The following is a 21982-nucleotide window of genomic DNA, read 5'->3' on the forward strand; positions in this document are numbered from 1 at the left end:
TAGGCGGTTATCATCGGCGGCCGGTGATCAATCTGGTTGGTTGAAAATCAGCTGATTGGAGATCAATTCCATCCAGATTTCCGTTTACGAAAAGTCTACAGTCAAATACGTAATGAACCAAACTAAATTCATAACCTTCATTATTTGTGTTTATCTTCGGTATTACGGCCCAAATACTTTCATTTAATGGATGCTTAAAGCCCTCGCAGGTGAGCTCATTGTGTAATTGATAAATATTCCAGTTAATATTGATTATCCACTTCGTATCACTTGCAAGCAAATAATATGAGCAATTACGTGAAGTATTCAGATTTAATAAAGCAAACAACTGAATATGCACGGCGAATGACCCGCCTAAGCAATCGAATATTTGGGGAACCTATTAGGCCAACTACCCAGAAATCTATGAAAGTAGTGAAGCTTTTCAGGTAGGAAAATAATGTCAATCACTTCACATATCATTTATTGTTTTAACATTTGTCTTTACACCTCTGAATTGAGCATATACTTATATCTGTTAATACTTTTAGTGAACATCCAGTAAATCTTCGGAGAGATGTTTATGCATACTATCCTAGACATGTTGAGACAGGCAAATTAATGATGAAATTACGTTACTATGGACTTTACAGAGATGAACATCAAGATTTTAAAGAGGAGATGGAAAGGATGCGAGTGCTGAGAGGAAAGACAAAAACCAAGAGACAACCTGGAGGTTCAAAGAAATGATTTCTAAAATTTTGTTGCAATATTTTAAAATTAAACATATTTATTATTGAATATGGAATTTTTTTGGCTTTAATCTTTTGTACAAAAATTTTATTATCTCCACAATGACAAAGATCTGGAATATCTCCAGTCAGGTAACTTATATTTACCAATACCTACTGAAATTAAAAAATATCACATACTTAAAGTTCATGTTTTTCAGTAATTAGATCACTACTTTCCTTACGATTTTTCTTCTTAGATTTTATATCAATTTTTGGTTTCTCCTCATCTGTATCCCCTTTCAATTGTTCTTTTAAACATTTGGTGTCCTGTCCTTTTAACACAATCTTTTCACACAAGAAAGTCTTCAAGGGTTCTCCTCCATCCTCATGTTGAAAGTACCATTCTTCTATAAATGCTTCATTGTCTTCAAGAAGTGTTTCACACTAGAAAAGATGTTATATTGAGTTTTACCAGCTTGTGTAATTTAAGCTAATAATATTTAATGAAAGTATAATTGGAACTAACCTGCGTTTTCATATTAGTGACTTCAACACTTGGTTTATCCCACAGCTCATAGGGAATTCCTAACTCAACTTTTACCCCCTTATTGACTAAACCATGCAGAGTTTGAAATGTTTGACTCATGCCTTTTGCAAATCTCGTGCTATCGTCACGCTCCTTATGTATGTTGTATTCTAATATACGGTCACAAACCCCATCAAGAGACTCAATTAACCTAAGTTCTGACTTTTTGTATTCTTTTTTCTTTTTGGGTTTAATGTCATCGAGTGAGTATCCAGTTTCTATTACATCGTGAGTTTTTCCCGTCTCTTCTAATCTGCTCTGTAGTTCTATGGCCAATATTTTACAGACTAAAATAAGAAATAGTTGAATGAATCACACAATTATTATTATAAATTCGGTTTTAAGATCTATGACTGTGGTGGATATTTAGTTATATTCAAAATACCGGAGAGTTTAATTTACCTTCACATCGATTTGCATATTTAACTCCTTCGTCTTCTTCGTTTAGTGCATTGGCGTTCACCAATATTAATAAAAAAATTAAGACAGTAAATCTACCTCTAAAATATAGCATATTCGAATAACACAAATTAAAAAACAGTATACTTTGCGGTATAATTCCTATTTTCTATGTAGGTGTACTATATTTTCTGCTATATAATTAATCGAGATACTATAAAGAGAATAAAAATAAAGGCGATCGACGTTGCCAGTTCGTAAATTCTTGATAATGTTGAAAAAGTCCTACACCATAAAGATGATCGGACTGATCCCCATTAGTTAAGTTTCAACCAATTGGATCAAACTATGCTGGTGCTCAGCCAATCCAATTGGTTAGAAATCATCCGATCGGGATCTATTCTATTTAAACCGATCTTTTCGGAAATTCCAATTGTCAGAAATGAGATAGTTGCAGTTATCAATTGTAATGATTATGATTAGACATTATTTGATGACGGAGTGTTGACATGACTTGACAGTTTGACAAAGACGAAAAACAAAAACAAAAACTATGCTACTATTCTGATAATCATTTGCACCAACAGATGTTTATTGTGTAAGCGAGGTTTAACTTGACAAGTTTGACATTTTTGAAAGTATCGCCTGTATTGTCTGGCGTTTTAAGCGTGGCTTAGTTAAGGGTAGTTTAAGTTCACGAGGTGTATGTGACAGTGATTCGGATTACAAGCTGATGAAACGCAAACCAAACTTATAAATCAACTAAAATTCGAAAGTGTTTTAGGAAGTTCAGCTTCAATAGATTTTTATTTAATGCAGCCCTAATTGTTTACGTTATTAATCGGTAATATGATATCTATACAAGGATATACTAGTAGTGATGAAGAAGTCACTTCAGAGACTGTGGGAACTTCTTTCTCACCCCCAGAGCCTCTATCCAAAGATTTGATCCCATTTTCATTAAAAAAAAATCTTCAGGTTTGTGCAACTCCCACAGTCTTACCCCCCGCAGTAGAAAGTGATAAAATATACATCCATCCCAATACAAAAGAACTCCTATACAATCCAAAGTATGATGAACTATACGCCCCAGTTGTTGGCCCTTTGAACCCTTTTAAAACTCAGCAGGAAGGATTCGAGAGAAACATGTTATCAGGACACATTGAACCAGCCCATGTCAGTGAATTCCAATTTGAAAATCAGAGACGTACATTCAACAGCTTTGGTTATGCTTTGGACCCTTCAGTGAGCACTGACGAAATGGGTTTAATGAAAGTGATTGGAAGTACTGAAGAGGCCAAGGATTCAAACATGAAGACAGTATTTGAAAAAACACACCTGAGGCCTCTGGACAAGCGCAAGCGGAAAAGAAACAATAATCCTGATGACGTAGATGGTTTTTTAGGACCATGGGGTGGGTTTGAAGATGAGCAAAGGGTCATGCGACCTACTGAAGAAGAACAGGCCGAATTGCAGGAGCTTATTTCAAAAAGACACAGGAGAGGAAAGGTACAAGAAGAGAAGCTGGTTGAAGAGAAATCAGTACTGCATATTAAGGATGCATTTGATTATCAAGGAAGGTCCTTTTTACATGCACCTCAGGATGTTGGTGTTAATCTTAAATCAGGTATATATAAGGTCTTCACCCAACAAAACACAACCCTTTTGGCATTTTTGTTTGAAGCCTTAAAAAAATGTATCAAATGCTGCTGTTGTATTGAATTTTACATATCAAGTGAACATTTTTCAAGGTCATAAGGATTTACATTGTTTCAAAAATTTAGTTATATTAAGGAGACATTATAAAATTGAAATGTCAAGAAAATTTATATTCAATTTAGACAGCTTCTAACTTGTTCTGAAAATTTCAATTGGTTAGTCCTTTATCTATCTTTTTAAATTGTTTGTAGATTCACCACCAGACAAATGTTTTCTACCAAAAGCACACATTCACACTTGGACTGGACATACAAAAGGAGTCTCTGCTATACGCTGGTTTCCAAAAACTGCACACTTATTTTTGTCCTCCAGTATGGATTGTAAAATTAAACTTTGGGAAGTATACAATGAACGACGATGTGTTAGGACCTACTATGGCCATAGACAAGCAGTACGGGATATTAATTTTAATAACAGTGGCAACCAGTTTTTGTCAGCTGGATATGATAGGTGTGTGTTTGACAAATTTGTAGGATCAGAACTTTTAATGGGATTTTCTTTTATATTAGGTACATAAAGCTGTGGGATACAGAGTCTGGAAAGGTTGTTTCAAGGTTTACTAGTCGGAAAGTGCCTTATTGTGTTAAATTCAACCCTGATTATAATAAGCAGCACTTATTTGTAGCAGGTACTTCTGATAAGAAAATTATTTGTTGGGACATTCGTTCTGGAGATATTGTACAAGAATATGACAGGTATAAATAATATATTTTATGAAATGAAGCAGATAAATGCATTATTACGTTTTTCCCAATTTATCAGGCATTTAGGTGCAGTAAACACAATTACTTTTGTTGATGAGAATAGAAGGTTTGTTACAACTTCTGATGATAAATCATTGCGGGTTTGGGAATGGAATATACCAGTGGACATGAAATATATAGCTGATCCCACAATGCATAGCATGCCAGCAGTGACTCCAAGTCCAAATGGTGAAAAAACAACATGAAAGCTTAATTTGTTAAATTGCATATGATTTTTTTTTTTTAGGAAAGTGGATGGCATGCCAAAGCATGGACAACAAAGTTGTAATTTTTTCGGCATTGAATCGGTTCAAACTGAATAGAAAGAAAACTTTTACAGGTATATATGTATTTTTTTAATTTAGATTTACAGGGGTTACAATGCAATTACCGTGTATTGTGTTAAAAAATTCATCCTTTATAATATGAAATATTTGGTATTAGGTCACATGGTCGCTGGATATGCTTGTCAATTGGACTTTTCTCCGGACATGTCATATTTGGTCTCAGGAGACGCGGATGGGAAATGTTTCATTTGGGATTGGAAAACTGCCAAATTGTTTAAAAAATGGAAGGCACATGACAATGTTTGTATATCTTGTTTGTGGCACCCGCACGAACCTAGCAAACTTTTGACGGCAGGTTGGGATGGACTTATCAAGTATTGGGATTAATTCGATTGTAAATAAACACTGTAAATAAATTCTTTGGGGACCTCCAGTTTAGAGATGCGTCATTTTATTGTTTAAAAAAACCTGTTTAACGCTCTTTGATTGTTTGTGTTTGATAAAATCATAAAGAAAAAATTTGAATCGAATCTTTGAACCCAAATATAATCAGTAATATTTGTACTTTAATTGCAATTAAATAAAGTCAAATGTAAGTTTGCAACGAATTAAAAAAAAATGTTTTTAAATCAGTTTGTTACTTTTGACCCTTTTTTCTACCTCCCTCAAGTAAATGAGAAGTCTTAAACCACAATACAATAATTATTAAGACGTTAATAGTTTTTTAGTCTCAAGATCGGATATATACCTATTAATGCAAATTTTTAAGAAAGTAAGGCTAGTTCAGCTTAGTATCTCAATTGCTCGGTCTAAATGCCCTGTTGCCATTTCTGATTCCGCGTGTTGCTTTACTCGAGATGTTCGTTGCTAGGGGCAACAGCCGTAAAGAAGCTATCAAAACAAAAGTAGCAGTGCAATATTCTAAAAAATGTTTAAATAATAATCAGTTTGTATAGTTTTTGATGAGCTACAAATTACAAGAAAATGACGCTCTATATGGAAAATGCAGTCACGTTCCCCGAAAGTAGTTCAATATCCATAAATGCGGTATGGCACCCCAATGTTTCCCTTTTAGCGGCCGCCAGTTTTTCTCAAGACAAAGGAGGATACGTGATTATATTTGATGAATTGGTAATACATTAAAAAGATTTCGTCTAGGACAATATTCTATATTTTTCCACCTATAACACATTACCCCTTAGGGAGAACCAATCAAAGATGTAAATAGTCCTGTTCATCGAAGCTACCAAGTAACTGCTTTAACTTGGCACCCAGAGAGAACAATATTAGTAAGTGGATGGGAGAACGGTGATTTAAAAGTATGGAATGGCGTTGATAAAGATTTTGTTAATGTGGTGGGACCACATAAGTCTCCAGTGACTATACTGGATTTCAGTGAAAAAGGGGGTCGCCTGGTGTCATGTGATTCAGTAAGTTTAAATCTCAAGTTTAACATATTTCTCATGGATGTTACTCTCAATGTTGCTATTAGGTTGGGACAGTTGTTGGTTGGAAAATTGATGGTAAAGCAGAAGCGATCATGCTATTTCATTTGGATTTAAGCAAGGAACAATCAATTACCCACTTAACCTTTCGCCTAACACCAAAAAAAGATTCAGATTTTGATGTGGAGGGATTAGCGAAAGCGGCTGTAAATGGTATGGCTTCAATTTAGGCTAATTCAGTAAATTTATTAACAAATCTGTGAGTGCCACTAAAAATATTCTTGAACTTTGATGCCAAATAACTTGAATTTTATATTATATATTTGTTTGTAGACAGAAACAAACATTAAATTGCGATATTTTTAAAATGCTAAACTAATTCGCAGGAAGTACAAAGATTAATAAAAAAAAAACTATGGATTTGTTTCACACAGTATACAATAATTTACATTTGCAAAAAATTTAGGTTTAGAAATTATTTAACATCAAAATGGTGTTATTATTGTGTAAATATTTCTGAAACGATAATTTTGTCCAGGAGTTTATCTTGAATATTTTGTGAGGTACATTTTATTCTTCATATTCAATCCTATACTGAATGTCACGTGATAGCTTATATATTATATTAAATAAGTTTTCAAAATCATTAGGGGATGAGAGCGCATTGGACTTATTCAGTAATTGGCGACCCAAGACCACTGCTCGCAAATTTCGATTTCAAGATGGCTCAGATAATCTTTGTTTCTTTATTGCTACCCAACAGGGTTCAGTCTACTATGTAAACTCAAGGTAATACATAACATAAAAGGAATATTAGAGGGAAGGAAAACAAACAAAACAACTTTCAGTGGTTCTTGTTCTGAGGTGTTAAACACTGAAGGCACACCCCTATCGTATATGGTATTTCAACCCAATAAAGATGCGTTAGTGATAATGATGGAAGGCGTTACGCTGGGATATTTCTCAGTGGATCGACAAGGCCATCTGAGCGAAATTGCAAAGGTAAAATTAAGTGGCTGGATTCAGAGCAGAAGCACAAATAGCCAAGTCTTAACTTGGGCTGGAACTTCTAGTTTAGCAATTTTAACAGGTAGGTTATTCTGAACTAGATACCTACACAAAAATTAAATAAAAATAAAAATGTTTCTGGTCAGGTGATCTAACAGTTAGAATATGGGACTTGGAAACGAACGATAACTATGTTTTGCCAACAACTATGAAAATGTACGTGAATGACGATAAAAGTCCTTCAGTTAGCGAAACTTTTACTTGCATAGCCCACTGCAAATTGAATCAAACTCTGTGTGCAGGCACTAACATTGGTAGGACAGCGTTAATATCTCGCTTATTCAGATTTTACTATTTTATCATCTCAGGACGAATTTACTTCTGGAACAGAGCTAAACAACCCTTGACCGAAAATGTGGACGATCAGTGGGAGCTAAATAATATAAATACAATTGGTGGCACCATAAAACAGCTGAAATGGGGCTCATTCTTAATGCGCCAACCTTTGCTAAGCGTTAATTGCGTTACTGCTATTTACATAATGAAGGAACAGACAGTGTGCAGTGCCTTTTGTAACAAAATCTGGGCCACGCAAAAAACTTCTAACCAAATTTGGATTGAGAGCAGTCATAGTAATCAACTGCTGGAGTTAGAGTCTCAAGTTAGTGATATCGCAATTTCCGAGGATTTTATTGTATTCTCTAACGGTCGCTTGATCAGCCTTTATAATATTAGTTGGAAGGCAGATCCTACAGGTAGATACGAGTATATTCGTAGCATCTTCTTAGCGGTTAATGTATTTACACAGGATGGCGCTGATTTTATGAATGGGACTTCGGGAACTATTAAAAAAGGGCATTTCAAAGTGGATTCCAATCCGCCTTAAAGTGTACTTTTTTAACTTCCTGATATTCTGACCATTAAACTTTACACATCCTATCTTGTATATGAGGCAGCATATCTTTTTAGATGACAGCTGTTGTGAATTCAGTGTCTCCTTTGGAAGTAGTTTTAATTGCGACAACGATGGAATTATTTTGTACCGTAAAACTATAATAACATTAAGTGCGCTGAAAATCACGCTGTTTACACATAATTGGAATATAATATCCCATATACCCTCAGTGACGAGTGAAGGTAGATATCCACGACTGCTGCATTTGCAGATTTTATTGAACATTGACTATTACGATTTAAGGGGAACCCATCGGAGCTGATATAACCAACAACTATCTTACTATAATAACAATGGAGGGATTTTTGAAAATTTATGACGTCTCTGACGATCAGCCGCGGCTCGTTACACCTGTAAAAAATTTGGGGGACGCAATTGCTGATTTCGGGGAGGTCATCCAAGCTAAAACTAATTGTAAAGGTACTTACCTACGTAGCTCATGGCAAAGACTTTTCGTATCGGATGGCTATCAATGTAATACCTACGGAATTTTTCTGTAGCTATAAAAATTGGACTTATATTACATAACAGTAAAAAAAGGCACCTCTTCCGCACTGATCAAGCTGCAATCAATAGTGCCTAAAATGTAAACGAAAAAGACAGTATCTAAGAAACACGATATGCTCATAACTAAAATTTTCTCGAATTTGACGTAGAACCCTTATTTCAAATTGTACTAAATTTTACAGCAAATTGACTTCCATAATTTACAAAAAAAAATTCCATGTAGGTAACAAAGTAGCTTTCACTCTAGCTGCATCAAATCTGATTCCTGACGGAAAGCTGTATATATTGGACGTTGAATGCGATGACATAACAACCTATGATTTTCGAAAATATGACGGGATCGACCTAATGGCCTATGATCCTTTGTTCGAGCAAGAAGTTAGCCATACTATTCGGGGTGACGGCAATGAGGAAATTAAGTCGGCCGCAGTGTTTGACGAAATATGCAGAAGCAGAATTCCTATTGCTCTCTTTTGGTGTGAGGAAGACGGTCGATTGCTGATTTGTAACGCTAGAAAAATTAAGAACCCTGGAACCTATAAGTGCCCCGTAAATAATTCTTCAGGTTAGTTCAACCAATGTCAAGTTAGGAAAGGAATATCAAGATTTCAATACAGAATGACTACTAGAGTAGGAAATAACAATTGACCACGACCAGATACGTTCCTTTGATTAAATATCTTAAATAGACGTAAAAACCTGGGGCATCGTGGTCAATAGGTATTTCGTGAAGCGGTCTTCTGGTAACCACATCGATTAGTTATGGAAAATACTACAATTATAAGTATAGGGTATTCAAGAAATACCAAGAATCTCAGGAGTTATTACCAAATTTTTAGATGTTTACTATTTGTAGTTCTTCCATAAACGATCAATGCACTTCCCTACGATCATCATTATAAATAATTAAAACGTGTCAAATTACATAACACCTAGAAAGCCATCTGGTCGACGAGGATCAAGTAATTGTCACAATGTTCATCACGTCTACAAACAAAATTAAAATCCATGATATCAGACCCGTGGAGATGGATGTTCAGCTCTTAGCCCTATCCTTACCTTACATCGTAACTCTACAGAAGCTCAATATAGTACGTGACATTATGAGTGATTTTGTTGGTCTAGAAGAGTGCTCCAGGAGTACCAAGGAGGCGGTCATTGATTTCAGTTACCATTTAAGCATTGGTAAGTATTATCTACCGTCTAGCAATCAGACCAGAAGAAAACCAGTTTTAGTTCACTAAAATGTTTAGAGTGAGCAAATTTCGATATTTACACAGGATGTCAATTTAAAAATTTCCAACCTCTATTTTCTCGGAATGGGATGGATTTTTACAAATCGCCGAAACACGTGTATTTTGTTGTCGAGGAGGAAAAAATTTTATGTAGAATTCACTGCGCCTTTTTCAACCCTCTACTTCGGAGAGCCACTCTACCAAATATCTTAAATGGTAAATGGTCTTAAATTATACATCAATTTAGAGGACTCTTCATTTTCTACATTTTGGCACATCATTTGTTACATTAGAGTGTTGTGTTATCAATTTAGTCATCTTTAATAATTCTAAAATTATTTTTCCCTCAGAACACACTTTACAATCACTAAAGCAAATGTTTATCAATCTAATAGATTTCCTCAACTTCAAAAAAGAAACTTCTATGTAGAATATGATTTTTTTTGTTTATTTTTGTTGGTAATAAAATGCTTTTTCAACAGTTTTTCATATCATCTTGCACGGAAAATATTATTTACTTACCTATGGCACTCGTCGATGTTAATACATATTCAAATCAGTTTACTTTTATCGTGACAGTACATTTGCTATCGTGAACAATTTTAAAAATGGTATACCTAATTCAGTAAAAACGGAAATTATTTTTATTTATGAAAAGTAGGGAAGATTCGCAAGAAAAGCAGCGGAAATTTCTAACCCTGAAAATTCTAGTTCTAATGTGAATTACGATACGTTTCAGACTTACCACACAGTTAAAACCTGAAACACAGAAAAAAATTCAATATTCATTTCTGATGAACTCTTTAAATTTCAATTTAAAGCAGAAACGTATCCAGTGGAGACCTGAAACAAAAAAATTCAATATCAATTTCTAAAAATCTTCAAATTAATTAGAGTGTCGAATCAATTTCGACTTGAAGCAGAGGTGCACACAGTTAAGACCTGAAACACAAAAAAAAAATATCTTGGAAACAGCTCAAGTTGGAATATCATTCTTCGGCCAAGTTGCTTTCAAAAAAACTAAATTTTCATATAATTTTGACTTTGAAGCGAAATTCTAATTACGTCGTCTCATTGACCTGCCAAAACTTAACTATATTCCACAAGAAACAACGATTAAAACTCACCCTTAAACATCGAAAGCATGAGTCATAATTACGTCATCAACACCCACTTTCAGTCACAAAATGACAGTTAAACCCGTTAAAAAGTACCCTCTTTCACCTGGTGGATACAGTAGCGGCGTACCTCGTATGCAAGCCACTTCGTCGCCGCGCTAACATTCGACTGAATCACTTGCGAAGTGATATCAGTACTACCTGCCTTTTGTAAAGGGTACAGCTGACTGATGTTGCAAATCGATACACGATAGGAAGAAATATGCGATGTTTTCAGATTTAATAAAAAGGGATAAAATTTGCGAATTGAATGCAGTAATTTCGTTAATGAAACTTATTCCGAAAGAATAAAAAATAAATATTATTCCAAAAAGTTGATGAAAAAAGAAGTCGGAAATTTTTCGAGAACAATACTAATTTAGAATTTAATACGTTGTGTTCATAATTGATACACATAGTATATGCCGAAATATTATACACACTTTCCATGGTTGAGAGTATTATTATAGTTAAAGACAGACTAACGAGTTTACTATTACTCGAAGTGTCGCGATACAACAGGCACAAGTTTTCTCCACTAAATTGTCCAAATTTTGTAATTTTTAAAAACGTATTTGTGGATAATATACTTGACGGTTTTGGTATTGGCCCATTACATAGAATAAATGGAATTATGGACATACATGTGTACAGAGATATACTTTAGAATGTTATGTTACCTTATGTTGAAGACAATTTATTCTTAAGATTCCATTTTCAACACAATAAAGACCCTAAACATTTTTCAAAGTTAGTTAAACTATTTCTTGAAGAAGAAAAAGTGCCGATTTTGAAGTGGCCTTCCCAGTCGCCTGATTTGAATTCCATAAAAAATCTGTAGCAAATTGTTGATCAAGGATTGAAATTGCAATTAACTGTTTACGGATACACAAGGAAAGTGGCAAAATATTGGTCCAGAAATTTTCAACAAATTTATTCAATCAATGCCGCATCGATGTCAAGCAATCATTGACAATAATGAGTATTTTACCAAATATTAGTAACTTGAAAAAAGTCCCAATTGATTTTTAAAATTATTTGAAGAAAATTGTGTTTTTATTTTCATTTTTAAATTATCCACCTACTTTTGACCAGGGGAATTCCAAAGTTTTTTTTAATTGACAATAAAGTAATTTTATGAACGTTTGTTTATTACTTCTGATAACATGTTTTGCGACAAATAACACACATGCGTAGGAAACAAATCAATTAAAATGTGCATGATTTAATTGAAAAATCTGTTTGTCTATATACTTTTGGCCACTATTTTATATCACTTAATTTCTGCCTTAACTTAATTTATCACTTAAGGCATTGGAGAGGGTGACTCTGCGGGGTATATGATGAAAGGAGACACAGTGAATTCTACATAAAAATTGTTCTCCTTCGATAACAAAATTGACGAGGTAATAGGGGTGGGAAGTTTTCAAATTGACAGCTTATATAGAAAGTCTCGGTAACTATAGGATGTTGAGTTTCAACAGGTAATATGGATGCTGCTTTCAAATCCATCAAACTTGTGCAAAGTCAAGGAGTGTGGGCCAGTTTGGCAAAAATGTGCGTGAAAACCAGACGATTGGATGTAGCAATAGTGTGTTTAGGACATATGGGTAATGCCAAAGCTGCACGAGCTTTGCGAGAGGCTTTGGCCGATGATAGTTTGCCACAGGAAGCAAAATTAGCCGTTTTAGCTATACATTTAGGATTAATAGTACTCATACTCATATTAAGAATTTTTCTTGTTCAATTTTCATCGAAATCAATTTCAGGAAGAAACCGAGAAATTGTACACTCAATGCGGACGTTTCGATCTACTGAACAAAGTGCTTCGCTGTCGGAAGAAGATGCAGGAGGCGCATAATTTGGCCGAGACAAAGAATAGGATCAATTTAAAAAATACCGAGCACGCCTGGGCTAGACAGCTCGAAAGAGACGGCGAATTTAAGGAAGCAGCTGTTAGGTAAATTCATACCCTTTCGCCTAATTCAAGCATTACACATTCGTTCGCCTTTCACTTAACTTAAGCGTTACACAGATATGAAAAAGCTGGGACTCATCAGTACGATATACCACGAATGTTAAGTGATCATCCCCAGCAATTGCGGCTCTACATGACTAAAACAAAGGACAAGTAAGTTTTTTTTTAAGTAAGTCTGTCTAGAGAAAAAATCAGTTTTATATGGTTTAGTGTCCCCTTCACTAAAAAGTTTGGACACTATTTTGAGTCCACTCTGTACATACATTTGGTTCTTATTTACATCACGCCAAGTTTGAGTTATAATTAGTTAAGAACATTTTTAGAGAAATGCTGAAGTGGTGGGGTCAGTATGTCGAATCTCAAGGAGATATGAACGCCGCTTTGAAGATCTACGCTAACGCAGGCGATGTGTACTCTCAAGTACGAGTGCTCTGTTTCTTGGGAGAAGAAACCAAGGCGGCTGACCTGGCAAAGACCAGCTCAGACAAAGCCGCTCTTTACCACATGGCAAGATACTTCGAGACCGCTGGACATATCCAGGAAGCCGTCAACTTTTACACAAAGGCGACGGCGTATTCGAATGCGGTTCGATTGGCTAAAGAGAACAATCTGACTACGGAACTTTGGAATTTAGGTACTTCGACCTTAGGAAATGCATAGTCATATTGTAATTAACGGTTGTTCTAGGAATGACTGTTTCGAATCGAGAAAAAATAGAAATTGCCAATTATTTCGAAGAACAAGACAACTTAGAAAATGCCGCAGTCCTTTACTACAGGGGCGGCATGTTGCACAAAGCTCTTAATTTGGCATTCAAGACGCAGCAATTCGAAGTTTTACAGGAAATCGCCACTCAATTGGATGCGGAGTCTGATCCCGCCCTGATCAACAAATGCGTTCAATATTTTATTAGTAAAGAACAATTTGATAGGGCTGTGGATCTTTTGGCCATCGCAAAAAAAGTGCAGGAGATCCCATTTCTACGTCGGTATTAAAAATTAAAGCGTCATACAATTTTAGTACGAAGCTGCCATTCAAGTTTGCATGAAACATAATGTGCGCCTGACAGAGGATTTGGCCGAGAAGTTAACTCCGGAAAAGGGGAGCGTTGACGAAGCAGTAAGGACCGAAACCCTACAGGTTTTAGCAGAAAGTCTGATGCTACAGGGCGACTATCACTTAGCCACCAAGAAATTCACTCAATCAGGAGATAAAGTGGCATTTTAATATTAAAATTGACCTTTAGTTATCGTTGGTATTGCAGGTGAAGGCTATGAAGGCCCTATTGAAATCCGGCGACACGGACAAGATCATATTTTTCGCCGGGATCTCTAGGCAGAAGGAAATTTACACAATGGCTGCCAACTATTTGCAAACATTAGATTGGCAAAATCAGCCTGAAATTTTAAGGAACATTATAACTTTCTATTCCAAGGGGAAAGCTCAGGATTTGCTAGCTAATTTTTATGTGGCTTGTGCTCAAGTATGGTATCAGTGCCTACAGGCACGAATAAGAAAGCCTTTACGTTACTTTTAAGGTGGAAATAGACGAGTTCCAAAATTACGAAAAAGCTTTGGGTGCTTTGAGTGAGGCGTCGAGATGTCTGCAAAAAATTACAAATCCAACAGGCTCTCAACAAATCCAGAAAGCAATGGATATCGTCCAGCACAGGTACTCTTTGGTAAAAAAATTTATGGACATTAAGAAGTTATTCGAGAGGGAAGATCCTCAAGCCGGTAAGACCGACTATAAATTACCAAAAACATAATTCCCGTCATTGTTTCATTTAGGTATGACTCAATGCAAGCAACTTTTAATGCTCAATGGTCACGATTTAGATGTGGCAGTCCGTCGGGGCGACATCTATGGTCTCATGATTCAGGATTGCGTTAAACGTGAAAACTTCACCGAAGGCAAACAATTGCTCATGGAATTGCGACAAATTCTTGTCACTGATGGACTCAAGATTCCGCTCACATATTATGTTGGTAAAGATGTTATTGAAGCCCTCGCTGCAGGTCTCAATATGCCTGTTGGTTCTTTTATTCCCCCCACTGTAGTTCGTACAGTTTCGGGTGCAGATAGCAATGACGAAGATGTAATAGATGAAATTTTGGAGAAATAGAATTGCAAACACCGCAAGCAAGGTTCAACTAAAAGAAAATAGGAAAGGCCCTCACGAATACTTTTTACATTGAAAATTATGGTGAAATAAGCCATTTTTCTCTTTCAGAGTATTTTACTGCCTATTTCTAAAATTATATCTGAAATCATTCCGAATATCGCAAAGTTTAAACATTTGACACGTGCTTGACACCGAGATTACCCAGATTGGTTCTCATATTTTGAAAAACATGTGCATTGGTGTAGTAATTTGTTGTCTTATACTATTAGCGCGAATTGAGGAAGGATGCAAGAGTGATAATAACGCAACACACAACGACGATTCGACAGACTTTTTTATTTTAGACTATGTAGACGGTTTTCTTTAAAGTACAAATTTTTAAGATATTTTCATATCACTGCACTGAACCAACGTAAATACGCTCTTATCTAAATAAATTATGAATGCTTGTAATTATATACATATCCTTCGAAAAACAAATTAAGTATTAACAAAACAACGTGATAAGATAAAAATCAAACTGTATTTATTATTTATATTATTACAACCAAATAAACAACATTATAATCAATTCTAGGAACAACGCAATTTTGACTACGTTTATCACTTTCAGCCTTAGAAAAAAACAAAAATGTCTGTAACCCCTCAACCTACGCAAAATTTCGAAATTTGAGCAAGGGTTCTCGTAAACGCAAGACCCCCTTCATAACGATAATCTTTAGATCTTAACAACTCTTCTAAAACGAAGCGGAGAATATAATGCATATAAATTACCAACAGGAGTGAAAAATATTTCCACCGACACATATGTTCCATATCCCTAAGGTCGTCACGACTGACATTACTAATGGCACTACACAACAGTCTCAATGCCCCTCCTTCTGGTAAAATTCTGTATTGAATCTGGTGGTTAATATATACACGACAGCCTCGTAGGTCGACATCATAATGGCCGTATTCGGGATCTGTCTGACTAGTTGGGTTTTCATTCCCCGATAACAGCCCTTAATGCCCTCCTCTTTAAATACCAATTGCAACGTTTGCCAAAACCCGGTATATCGGTTGCCCTCCTCCCTTAAACGCGTTCGCGCCACTTCATGAGGATAAGCGATACACGACGCCACCGTCTTCGAAATGGCGCCTGCCACCATAAACTCGAGGAAGTCCTTCGAACTACGCTCATCCGAGCTGTGAGCATGGTATGCGACGAGTTGCGCTTTAATGGCCTCGTAGATGACGAAATGGATTATCGTTTCGGAGATACCCATGTAAGAAGCAGTTATACCTTTGTAGAAACCTAAGATGCCCTGCAAACAGAAGAAATCATTCTTTCAATAGAGCGCTGAGAAGGAACATGCCTTAGACATATGTGGAATCAGAGAAGTTGACCAAAATGCCGCACTAGTACTTGTAACTGAATTTGCCACTAGACAATTGTTTATATGTAGGTGGTTTTATATATATAATGCATTTAGCTTTAGAACACCATAAATTTACGCCATAACTCACCGATTTCGAATAGATCATCTTCACACACTGAACAGCGGTCATGGGATTCTCCTTGTTCACGTCCAACTGCAATCGTGTCTTCACGAACCAGATGGGATTCGTAAGAGTGCTAGCCATGAAACCCGCACAAGACGCTGAACACACGTGTACCACGGGGGAGTCTGGAGGTAATATGCTGTTCCAGAACCGCTTAGCCTGGGAATAAGTTGAAAAATAGACGGCTCGAGATGGAGCTACACCTATTAGGTTAGGACCCAAACCTAAAGAGTTTATTGCATTACAACTACAAATATCTTTACTGTATGTTTATCACGGAGGAGTGTGAGTTATTGATTAGAATATCCTATTTCTGAATAGTAAAACACACACCTTTAAACAAAGCCATTGGCCCCTCGTGCCTAACGATATGCTTGATACACTGCATAATGCCCATATCGTTGCCGATTCTTAAAGGGGGCGGCGTTGTGAAACCTGAAAGAGCCACAACTTGAGGCCGCCCATAGCGTGCAGACGTCCATAACCTACGCTTACCTAATGCAAAACGATTAAGCTGGTTTAATGCCATACAACACAGTATACATAGATCTAAAGGGCCTTTTGCGAGTCAGAATTTCAAGAAACTTGATACTAAACTTGAACAAGAAAAATTATATTTTCTTCTATGTATAATACAAAATACAATAATGATTAGCGCATTAACACTTTTATGGCGATTCCCACAGAAGTTCATAGCCAATGTGGCAATATGGCTATCTTTTTTAACTGTACTGGCTGAAAGGTCCCTTATTACCTACATTGAGCTCAAAAAGGTTGTAATGCAGGAATTTAGTTTTTGAAAAAATAATGATTCGATTCGCCGTTTTACATTTTAAAATGTATGAGTTGAAATTAGATTCATAATATAAACACAAAATTATTGAATTAACAATTTAAGCTCCTTCGCGCTTATGGAATGTTTTCCATTACCGCGTAATGGCCATTTAAAATCCTTATTAGGAATCTTATTGCAGGATCCTGCACGATTTTAGCAGTATATGTCAAATCGCGAAATTTTACCTGTTTTCCTCACTAAATCCAAATCCTCCAACATAAAAAAAAGATGGTTCTTTTTTGAGGTGTGTCATATAACCATTTCACTCAAATATCGATTTAAAGGCTCTACTGTAAGCTATCCTCAGTGCAATCCTCCCCCTTAATGTGGCTAAATAAGCCAAACTACCCTACCTTCTAACATGCTACTTAATGCTTGGATTACAGGAAGAAGGAAAGTTTGGGATATGCTGAATTTCTACTGTTTGACGTTAAATTTATAACCTCACCCTTTTGTCAAACTCGGTTATTGACAGAAATGGTACCATATATAATACATAAGTGTCAAAACGTAATTTTATTGCATCCAGTTTTTTATTTGAAGTTTGAACGACATAAACACAACCATTGTTAGATCATGTTATTCAAACTATATAGGGTTTTTGCGCACACAGAGCTACCAAAAATAAATGGAAACACTGACTCTAACAACTCTACAATAAATTTCAAAAACACATTCCCTATAAGTAGCAAGTCCTAATGCAACATTTTTGGGCTCAACCTATACCTCACTCTATACATACATACGCTACTGGCTTACTGCAGCGCTATACGAAGCTCGGCAGTAAGAAGCTTACCATTGATCGAAGCTGGTTGTTTGAGATTCCTTGACTGTGGAGGAGCATCGCTACCTGGAAAGGACACCACGCCACTGCCACGAGAGGACTGCTGACGCGTTTTCACCACTTCCAGGGGACACGTGACAATCGCACCCACTGTGCCGGCGGCTCTTAAATTAAAGAATTTATTTCTGTATATCCTCGGAACAATATTATAGGTACTTATACAGGGTGGTCAAGACAATACAAATCAAATTACATTGGGAGATTATTAGTTCTTGTAGCAGGGAGAAGATGAGCCTCTAATTGTAAAACTTATTTTGACCTATGTTTTTCATAAAAGCTAAAAAAAATATACTGTAGTGTATGCAAAATGATCAAAAGAAAACGTAAGAGATTTTTACTTTATTAAAAAACATTATTTTATTATTGCAAAAACTCCCTAATCGTTAGGACGTGTTTTTGATTCAATTGACGGGTACATTTTGAATTTTTATGAAAAAATACACAAACTTTCAATCTGGGTTTCGTCTAATTTTAGCTGAGATGCGACAATCTATATGACGATATTTGGACTTTATTTGAAGTTATAATTCGAACTGTAATTAAGTACACTAATTAACCACAATTAACGTAAACAAGAGATTAAATTATTCTACTACTCAGTAATCTCACATACACTACCCAAATCTCGATAGTGGGGCAAATACGCCACTAGAGTACCTAATCTTTCGTTTTATGGGTTCAAAACAAACAACCTCGCAAATAACATAATTAATCACATTCTACAATGCGAATTGCTTTTTATAATTTATGTTTTCAATATTAGCCAAGTTATTTATAGAACTCAGCACAGCCCTGATTTGAACGGTTTTTTTTAAATGTTGGAACGTTAGTAAACAGACTAACCACTTATTTTACTATTAGAACTAGCAATTATAATTTCAATACGTCTGTAATAAACGAAGCCCTTCATCACGCAAATAAGGCGCGAATGGAAATTTCCTAATTTGAAGCAAATTCATTCACTATCTCAGCATGATATCATCAATTTAACTTGCCTATCCACGCTTACGATTGTGCTAAGTCGTATATTTAGAGACGATATCGTTTTAACATTGAAGTGAACAATAATCTAAATTTCAAATTATCAGTAATTATTAGGTCTTGCTATACAGGGCAATCCAAGTTGGATGGGATTTAGGATTTTCTTTGTTTGTGGAAAAACGACCAATTGGCAAATGTCCATGTAATACATTTAATAATGAGAAATTTGCATATATATCTTTATGGTTTAGGATCAAACTAAACATACCTAAGTGATATGAATTAAGAATAACATTAAGAATTGAGCATAGGCAATTTAAAATTAGAAAATTCGATAAATCTAGTCGACTGGAGTTTTTTTGAACCATGAGTAAGCTAAAATTAATTTCAAAATTAACTGGTACTCAGTACTGCTATAGTATCAAAAGTTGCATTATCAAAAATGATCAAATTTCAATTTTTCTTTATTTCAGGAAAACAAAATCGGATAAAAAAATTCTGTTAGTAGCCCAAGATCTTATCTCCCGCATGATTAGGATAAAAATAGTCGCCCTTAATTCAAAACAATTTTCAAACATTTCAAGGATAACCAATCTATTTTTATCATCATAACATTGTTATGGTGTAACTGATTAAGTACAGTTTTCTGAATTAACAATTAAACTTTAACAATTAGCATCTATTCATAATAGAAAATAATTACTATATAGGTTTGGTTGTCCCATTAATAAACGTCATCCGTCATATCTCAAAAACTATACATGGTAAAAACTATGATATAAAAATTTCATTAAATAATAATAAATTATTATATATGTATATGTTACTATTTAATTATATGGTATAATGACATGTACTCAAAGATCATTTAAATTCCATATTTAGTCAGCTGTGAAGTTTGTTAAAGAAAAAACGTATGTCAATTGTTAGTGTATATTTGGTTATTAAAATAACCGACATCATTTGCTAATTTTTTATACCGAAACGCTTCTATCGGAGACATTCAGCCAATTATTATTTACTCTTTTGTTTATTTACCATTGGGCCTTTGCATTTTTCCCATAACCAGTATACACAATCGAAGACCTTAAAGAACAGATTAGAAGATTAGAAGAGTGTGCAAGCTTCACCCCAAAAGTTCTCGACAATGCTTTCCAAAGCACAAAACGTCGAGTAAATTTGTGCATTGAAGTGAACGGACAACATTTTCAACTATTACTTTGAATTTTTCAAATGATTAGATTTTTTCGATTAAAATGTGTCCTTAAAAAATAGCCTTAATGTTTTTGCGGTATATGAGCAAGTTACGACCTACTTTTTATCTTCTATTTCTCCTGCGTAAAATTCCACAGCTCCTTAAATATGAAATTTAGATAATCTCACCCTATTAATATATTACGCAATAATATATCAATATCTGCTTTTCCAACTTATCCAGAATGAGCCAGTGAAATTAATGATTTTCCCATATAAGTAATAGACAATGACTGTATACAAATTTAACAATTTTTAGATTTTTGATCTCACTGAAATGTCAAATTTGGTTGTTGTGATCGTCTTTTATTTATACAGGAACAAAATCACATGTTTCTGTGACACCCTCTGTTTTTGAGTAAGTTGAAACGGCATATATTACCAATAAAAAGCTTTAATTGCCTTGGGTTGTCCTTCAAAAATGCTATGATGGTATTGGTTTGGAGTAAAATATTCATTATTTGTAAGTATTGAGTAAAACAGTCCCTGTAAATGACTGTACCTTCTACTCCCTAGATAATTTTTACCATGTCTCAAGCCCCAAAAACACCTAACATTATTTCAATTTTACTTACCCTCCAGCCACCAAATGAATTACAGTATCCCTTTGATTCATATCATAAAACTCAGGTCTTGGCTTTAGGAAAGTCTCTACTTAGTAATTTACTTGCACAAAGCTGTGTTGAGTGACAGCAAATTTGGGGACAATGCTTAGGACTTAAGACTTCTCTGCATAGTGTCCAGCTGACTATTTCAGCCTTGATTTGAGCACAATGTGCATGTGGTATAACTCTTCAACCTCAACGCAAATATAACAAATATTTCCTCAAGGGAAGAAAATAGGGGTTTATCTGCGATGCAAACAAGTTCCTTTTGAATTTCATCTGTTGCCGATCCCTGGATGGAAATGAGAATGGGAACCGGTCTACGTAACACAGCACTGGTAAACAAACTTAAAATCCACTCACTTTCAGCCGCTATTGTTTGCAAATAGTCGAATTTTCATCCTTGACCGTTCCAATGGGGCGAGAAATAAAATGCACCTGCACCCTCTTACTTAACCCCTTAGTAATCGCGTGGGGACCTGTCACAATAACAATCCCGCATGTCAAACCGGTTCGGGTTCATAACGATGTCACATATCACGTGGTATTGTTTTGCCGGCTGTTTGCTTTTTGTTTGTTGGAGAGGGGCCTGGAAAATTTTCCTCTGGGTGGTTTGGTAATAGTCGAACTTTGAAAGACCTAAAATATCATAAAAAAATCGAATCAGAGAATAATAATGTAACGCTCTAACGTTGGCAAAGCAATAAGATTAGTATAAAGAGAATTTCTTGGCATTCTGCGCATTTAAAAATAGATCAAAGGTGTATTATATTTTGAAAACACTTGAAAGCCGACGGTGTTGCTATTTTGCGTTATCAAAAAATTCTCACCTTGGGAAAAGTTAGCTGATGGAATTGCTTTATATCTGTTTCCAAACGTATTTATATAACACTTTTAATTGGAAAAAAGGACCACAATAATTAGATTTCACTATCAAGTACCAGTCAACGACTGCCACTGACTACTGCCGACAATATACCGATTAAATGACGATGATGTTCAATTTAAAGATCAGATGAAGTCTCACTTCATTACATCAAAGAATAGAATGAATAGACAT

At 35.3% G+C, this 21982-nt stretch overlaps 5 protein-coding genes across 7 annotated transcripts; 3 read left to right on the plus strand and 2 right to left on the minus strand.

Annotated features, from left to right (window-relative positions):
• The first annotated feature begins 53 nt into the window (after nucleotides 1–53).
• On the plus strand, nucleotides 54–780 carry mRpS33 (mitochondrial ribosomal protein S33). Its single transcript, XM_066284232.1, has 3 exons — nucleotides 54–209; nucleotides 278–428; nucleotides 531–780. Exons 1-3 carry the CDS (start codon nucleotides 191–193, stop codon nucleotides 727–729), a joined length of 369 nt encoding a protein of 122 aa, XP_066140329.1. The 5' UTR covers nucleotides 54–190; the 3' UTR covers nucleotides 730–780.
• Nucleotides 447–1972, minus strand: CNPYb (protein canopy b). The gene is made up of 3 exons (XM_066284223.1): nucleotides 1702–1972; nucleotides 1240–1586; nucleotides 447–1157 (listed from the first exon to the last, which is right to left on the minus strand). The coding sequence occupies exons 1-3, from the start codon at nucleotides 1811–1813 to the stop codon at nucleotides 912–914; spliced, it is 705 nt and encodes a 234-aa protein (XP_066140320.1). The 5' UTR covers nucleotides 1814–1972; the 3' UTR covers nucleotides 447–911.
• A 338-nt stretch (nucleotides 1973–2310) lies between these two features.
• On the plus strand, nucleotides 2311–4887 carry LOC136340252 (pre-mRNA-processing factor 17). Its single transcript, XM_066284171.1, has 6 exons — nucleotides 2311–3325; nucleotides 3609–3867; nucleotides 3927–4112; nucleotides 4180–4349; nucleotides 4408–4500; nucleotides 4605–4887. The coding sequence occupies exons 1-6, from the start codon at nucleotides 2548–2550 to the stop codon at nucleotides 4832–4834; spliced, it is 1716 nt and encodes a 571-aa protein (XP_066140268.1). The 5' UTR covers nucleotides 2311–2547; the 3' UTR covers nucleotides 4835–4887.
• A 341-nt stretch (nucleotides 4888–5228) lies between these two features.
• On the plus strand, nucleotides 5229–15429 carry rempA (intraflagellar transport protein rempA). 2 transcript variants are annotated; one of them, XM_066284159.1, is made up of 21 exons: nucleotides 5229–5578; nucleotides 5650–5877; nucleotides 5940–6105; nucleotides 6543–6681; nucleotides 6741–6982; nucleotides 7047–7214; nucleotides 7269–7655; nucleotides 7870–8037; nucleotides 8099–8275; nucleotides 8586–8927; nucleotides 9299–9547; nucleotides 12239–12465; nucleotides 12524–12714; nucleotides 12790–12885; nucleotides 13056–13366; nucleotides 13420–13694; nucleotides 13753–13947; nucleotides 13997–14215; nucleotides 14271–14469; nucleotides 14524–14721; nucleotides 14794–15429. In XM_066284159.1, the coding sequence occupies exons 1-21, from the start codon at nucleotides 5432–5434 to the stop codon at nucleotides 14856–14858; spliced, it is 4389 nt and encodes a 1462-aa protein (XP_066140256.1). In that variant the 5' UTR covers nucleotides 5229–5431; the 3' UTR covers nucleotides 14859–15429. The 2 variants fall into 2 exon arrangements, with proteins under 2 accessions (XP_066140256.1, XP_066140255.1); XM_066284158.1 differs by having other exon boundaries at nucleotides 5230–5578; nucleotides 14524–15429.
• Rim2 (replication in mitochondria 2) lies at nucleotides 15363–21912 on the minus strand. 2 transcript variants are annotated; one of them, XM_066284208.1, is made up of 7 exons: nucleotides 21753–21912; nucleotides 21286–21561; nucleotides 20893–21214; nucleotides 18035–18186; nucleotides 16737–16898; nucleotides 16368–16627; nucleotides 15363–16165 (listed from the first exon to the last, which is right to left on the minus strand). In XM_066284208.1, exons 3-7 carry the CDS (start codon nucleotides 20931–20933, stop codon nucleotides 15725–15727), a joined length of 1056 nt encoding a protein of 351 aa, XP_066140305.1. In that variant the 5' UTR covers nucleotides 20934–21214; nucleotides 21286–21561; nucleotides 21753–21912; the 3' UTR covers nucleotides 15363–15724. The 2 variants fall into 2 exon arrangements, with proteins under 2 accessions (XP_066140305.1, XP_066140306.1); XM_066284209.1 differs by having other exon boundaries at nucleotides 16737–16838; nucleotides 20893–21561.
• Nucleotides 21913–21982: the final 70 nt, after the last annotated feature.

Source organism: Euwallacea fornicatus, chromosome 7 (assembly GCF_040115645.1).
Source record: "Euwallacea fornicatus isolate EFF26 chromosome 7, ASM4011564v1, whole genome shotgun sequence".
Lineage (NCBI taxonomy): Eukaryota > Metazoa > Arthropoda > Insecta > Coleoptera > Curculionidae > Euwallacea > Euwallacea fornicatus.

What these genes read in the sequence shown, in the direction of transcription:
- mRpS33 (XM_066284232.1), top strand. An exon ending in AAAGTAGTGAAGCTTTTCAG is followed by an intron (nt 429 to 530) that starts GTAGGAAAATAA and finishes TAATACTTTTAG; the next exon opens with TGAACATCCAGTAAATCTTC.
- CNPYb (XM_066284223.1), bottom strand. Translation starts at nt 1,813, where the DNA reads ATGCTATATTTTAGAGGTAGATTTACTGTCTTAATTTTTTTATTAATA. An exon ending in ATATGCAAATCGATGTGAAG is followed by an intron (nt 1,587 to 1,701) that starts GTAAATTAAACT and finishes TTCTTATTTTAG; the next exon opens with TCTGTAAAATATTGGCCATA. An exon ending in TCACTAATATGAAAACGCAG is followed by an intron (nt 1,158 to 1,239) that starts GTTAGTTCCAAT and finishes CATCTTTTCTAG; the next exon opens with TGTGAAACACTTCTTGAAGA.
- LOC136340252 (XM_066284171.1), top strand. Translation starts at nt 2,548, where the DNA reads ATGATATCTATACAAGGATATACTAGTAGTGATGAAGAAGTCACTTCA. An exon ending in ATTGTACAAGAATATGACAG is followed by an intron (nt 4,113 to 4,179) that starts GTATAAATAATA and finishes CCAATTTATCAG; the next exon opens with GCATTTAGGTGCAGTAAACA. An exon ending in AGTGACTCCAAGTCCAAATG is followed by an intron (nt 4,350 to 4,407) that starts GTGAAAAAACAA and finishes TTTTTTTTTTAG; the next exon opens with GAAAGTGGATGGCATGCCAA.
- rempA (XM_066284158.1), top strand. Translation starts at nt 5,432, where the DNA reads ATGACGCTCTATATGGAAAATGCAGTCACGTTCCCCGAAAGTAGTTCA. An exon ending in GCCTGGTGTCATGTGATTCA is followed by an intron (nt 5,878 to 5,939) that starts GTAAGTTTAAAT and finishes TGTTGCTATTAG; the next exon opens with GTTGGGACAGTTGTTGGTTG. An exon ending in TCACTCAATCAGGAGATAAA is followed by an intron (nt 13,948 to 13,996) that starts GTGGCATTTTAA and finishes TTGGTATTGCAG; the next exon opens with GTGAAGGCTATGAAGGCCCT.
- Rim2 (XM_066284208.1), bottom strand. Translation starts at nt 20,933, where the DNA reads ATGAATCAAAGGGATACTGTAATTCATTTGGTGGCTGGAGG. An exon ending in GCCAATGGCTTTGTTTAAAG is followed by an intron (nt 16,628 to 16,736) that starts GTGTGTGTTTTA and finishes TAAACTCTTTAG; the next exon opens with GTTTGGGTCCTAACCTAATA. An exon ending in AGATGATCTATTCGAAATCG is followed by an intron (nt 16,166 to 16,367) that starts GTGAGTTATGGC and finishes TTCTGTTTGCAG; the next exon opens with GGCATCTTAGGTTTCTACAA.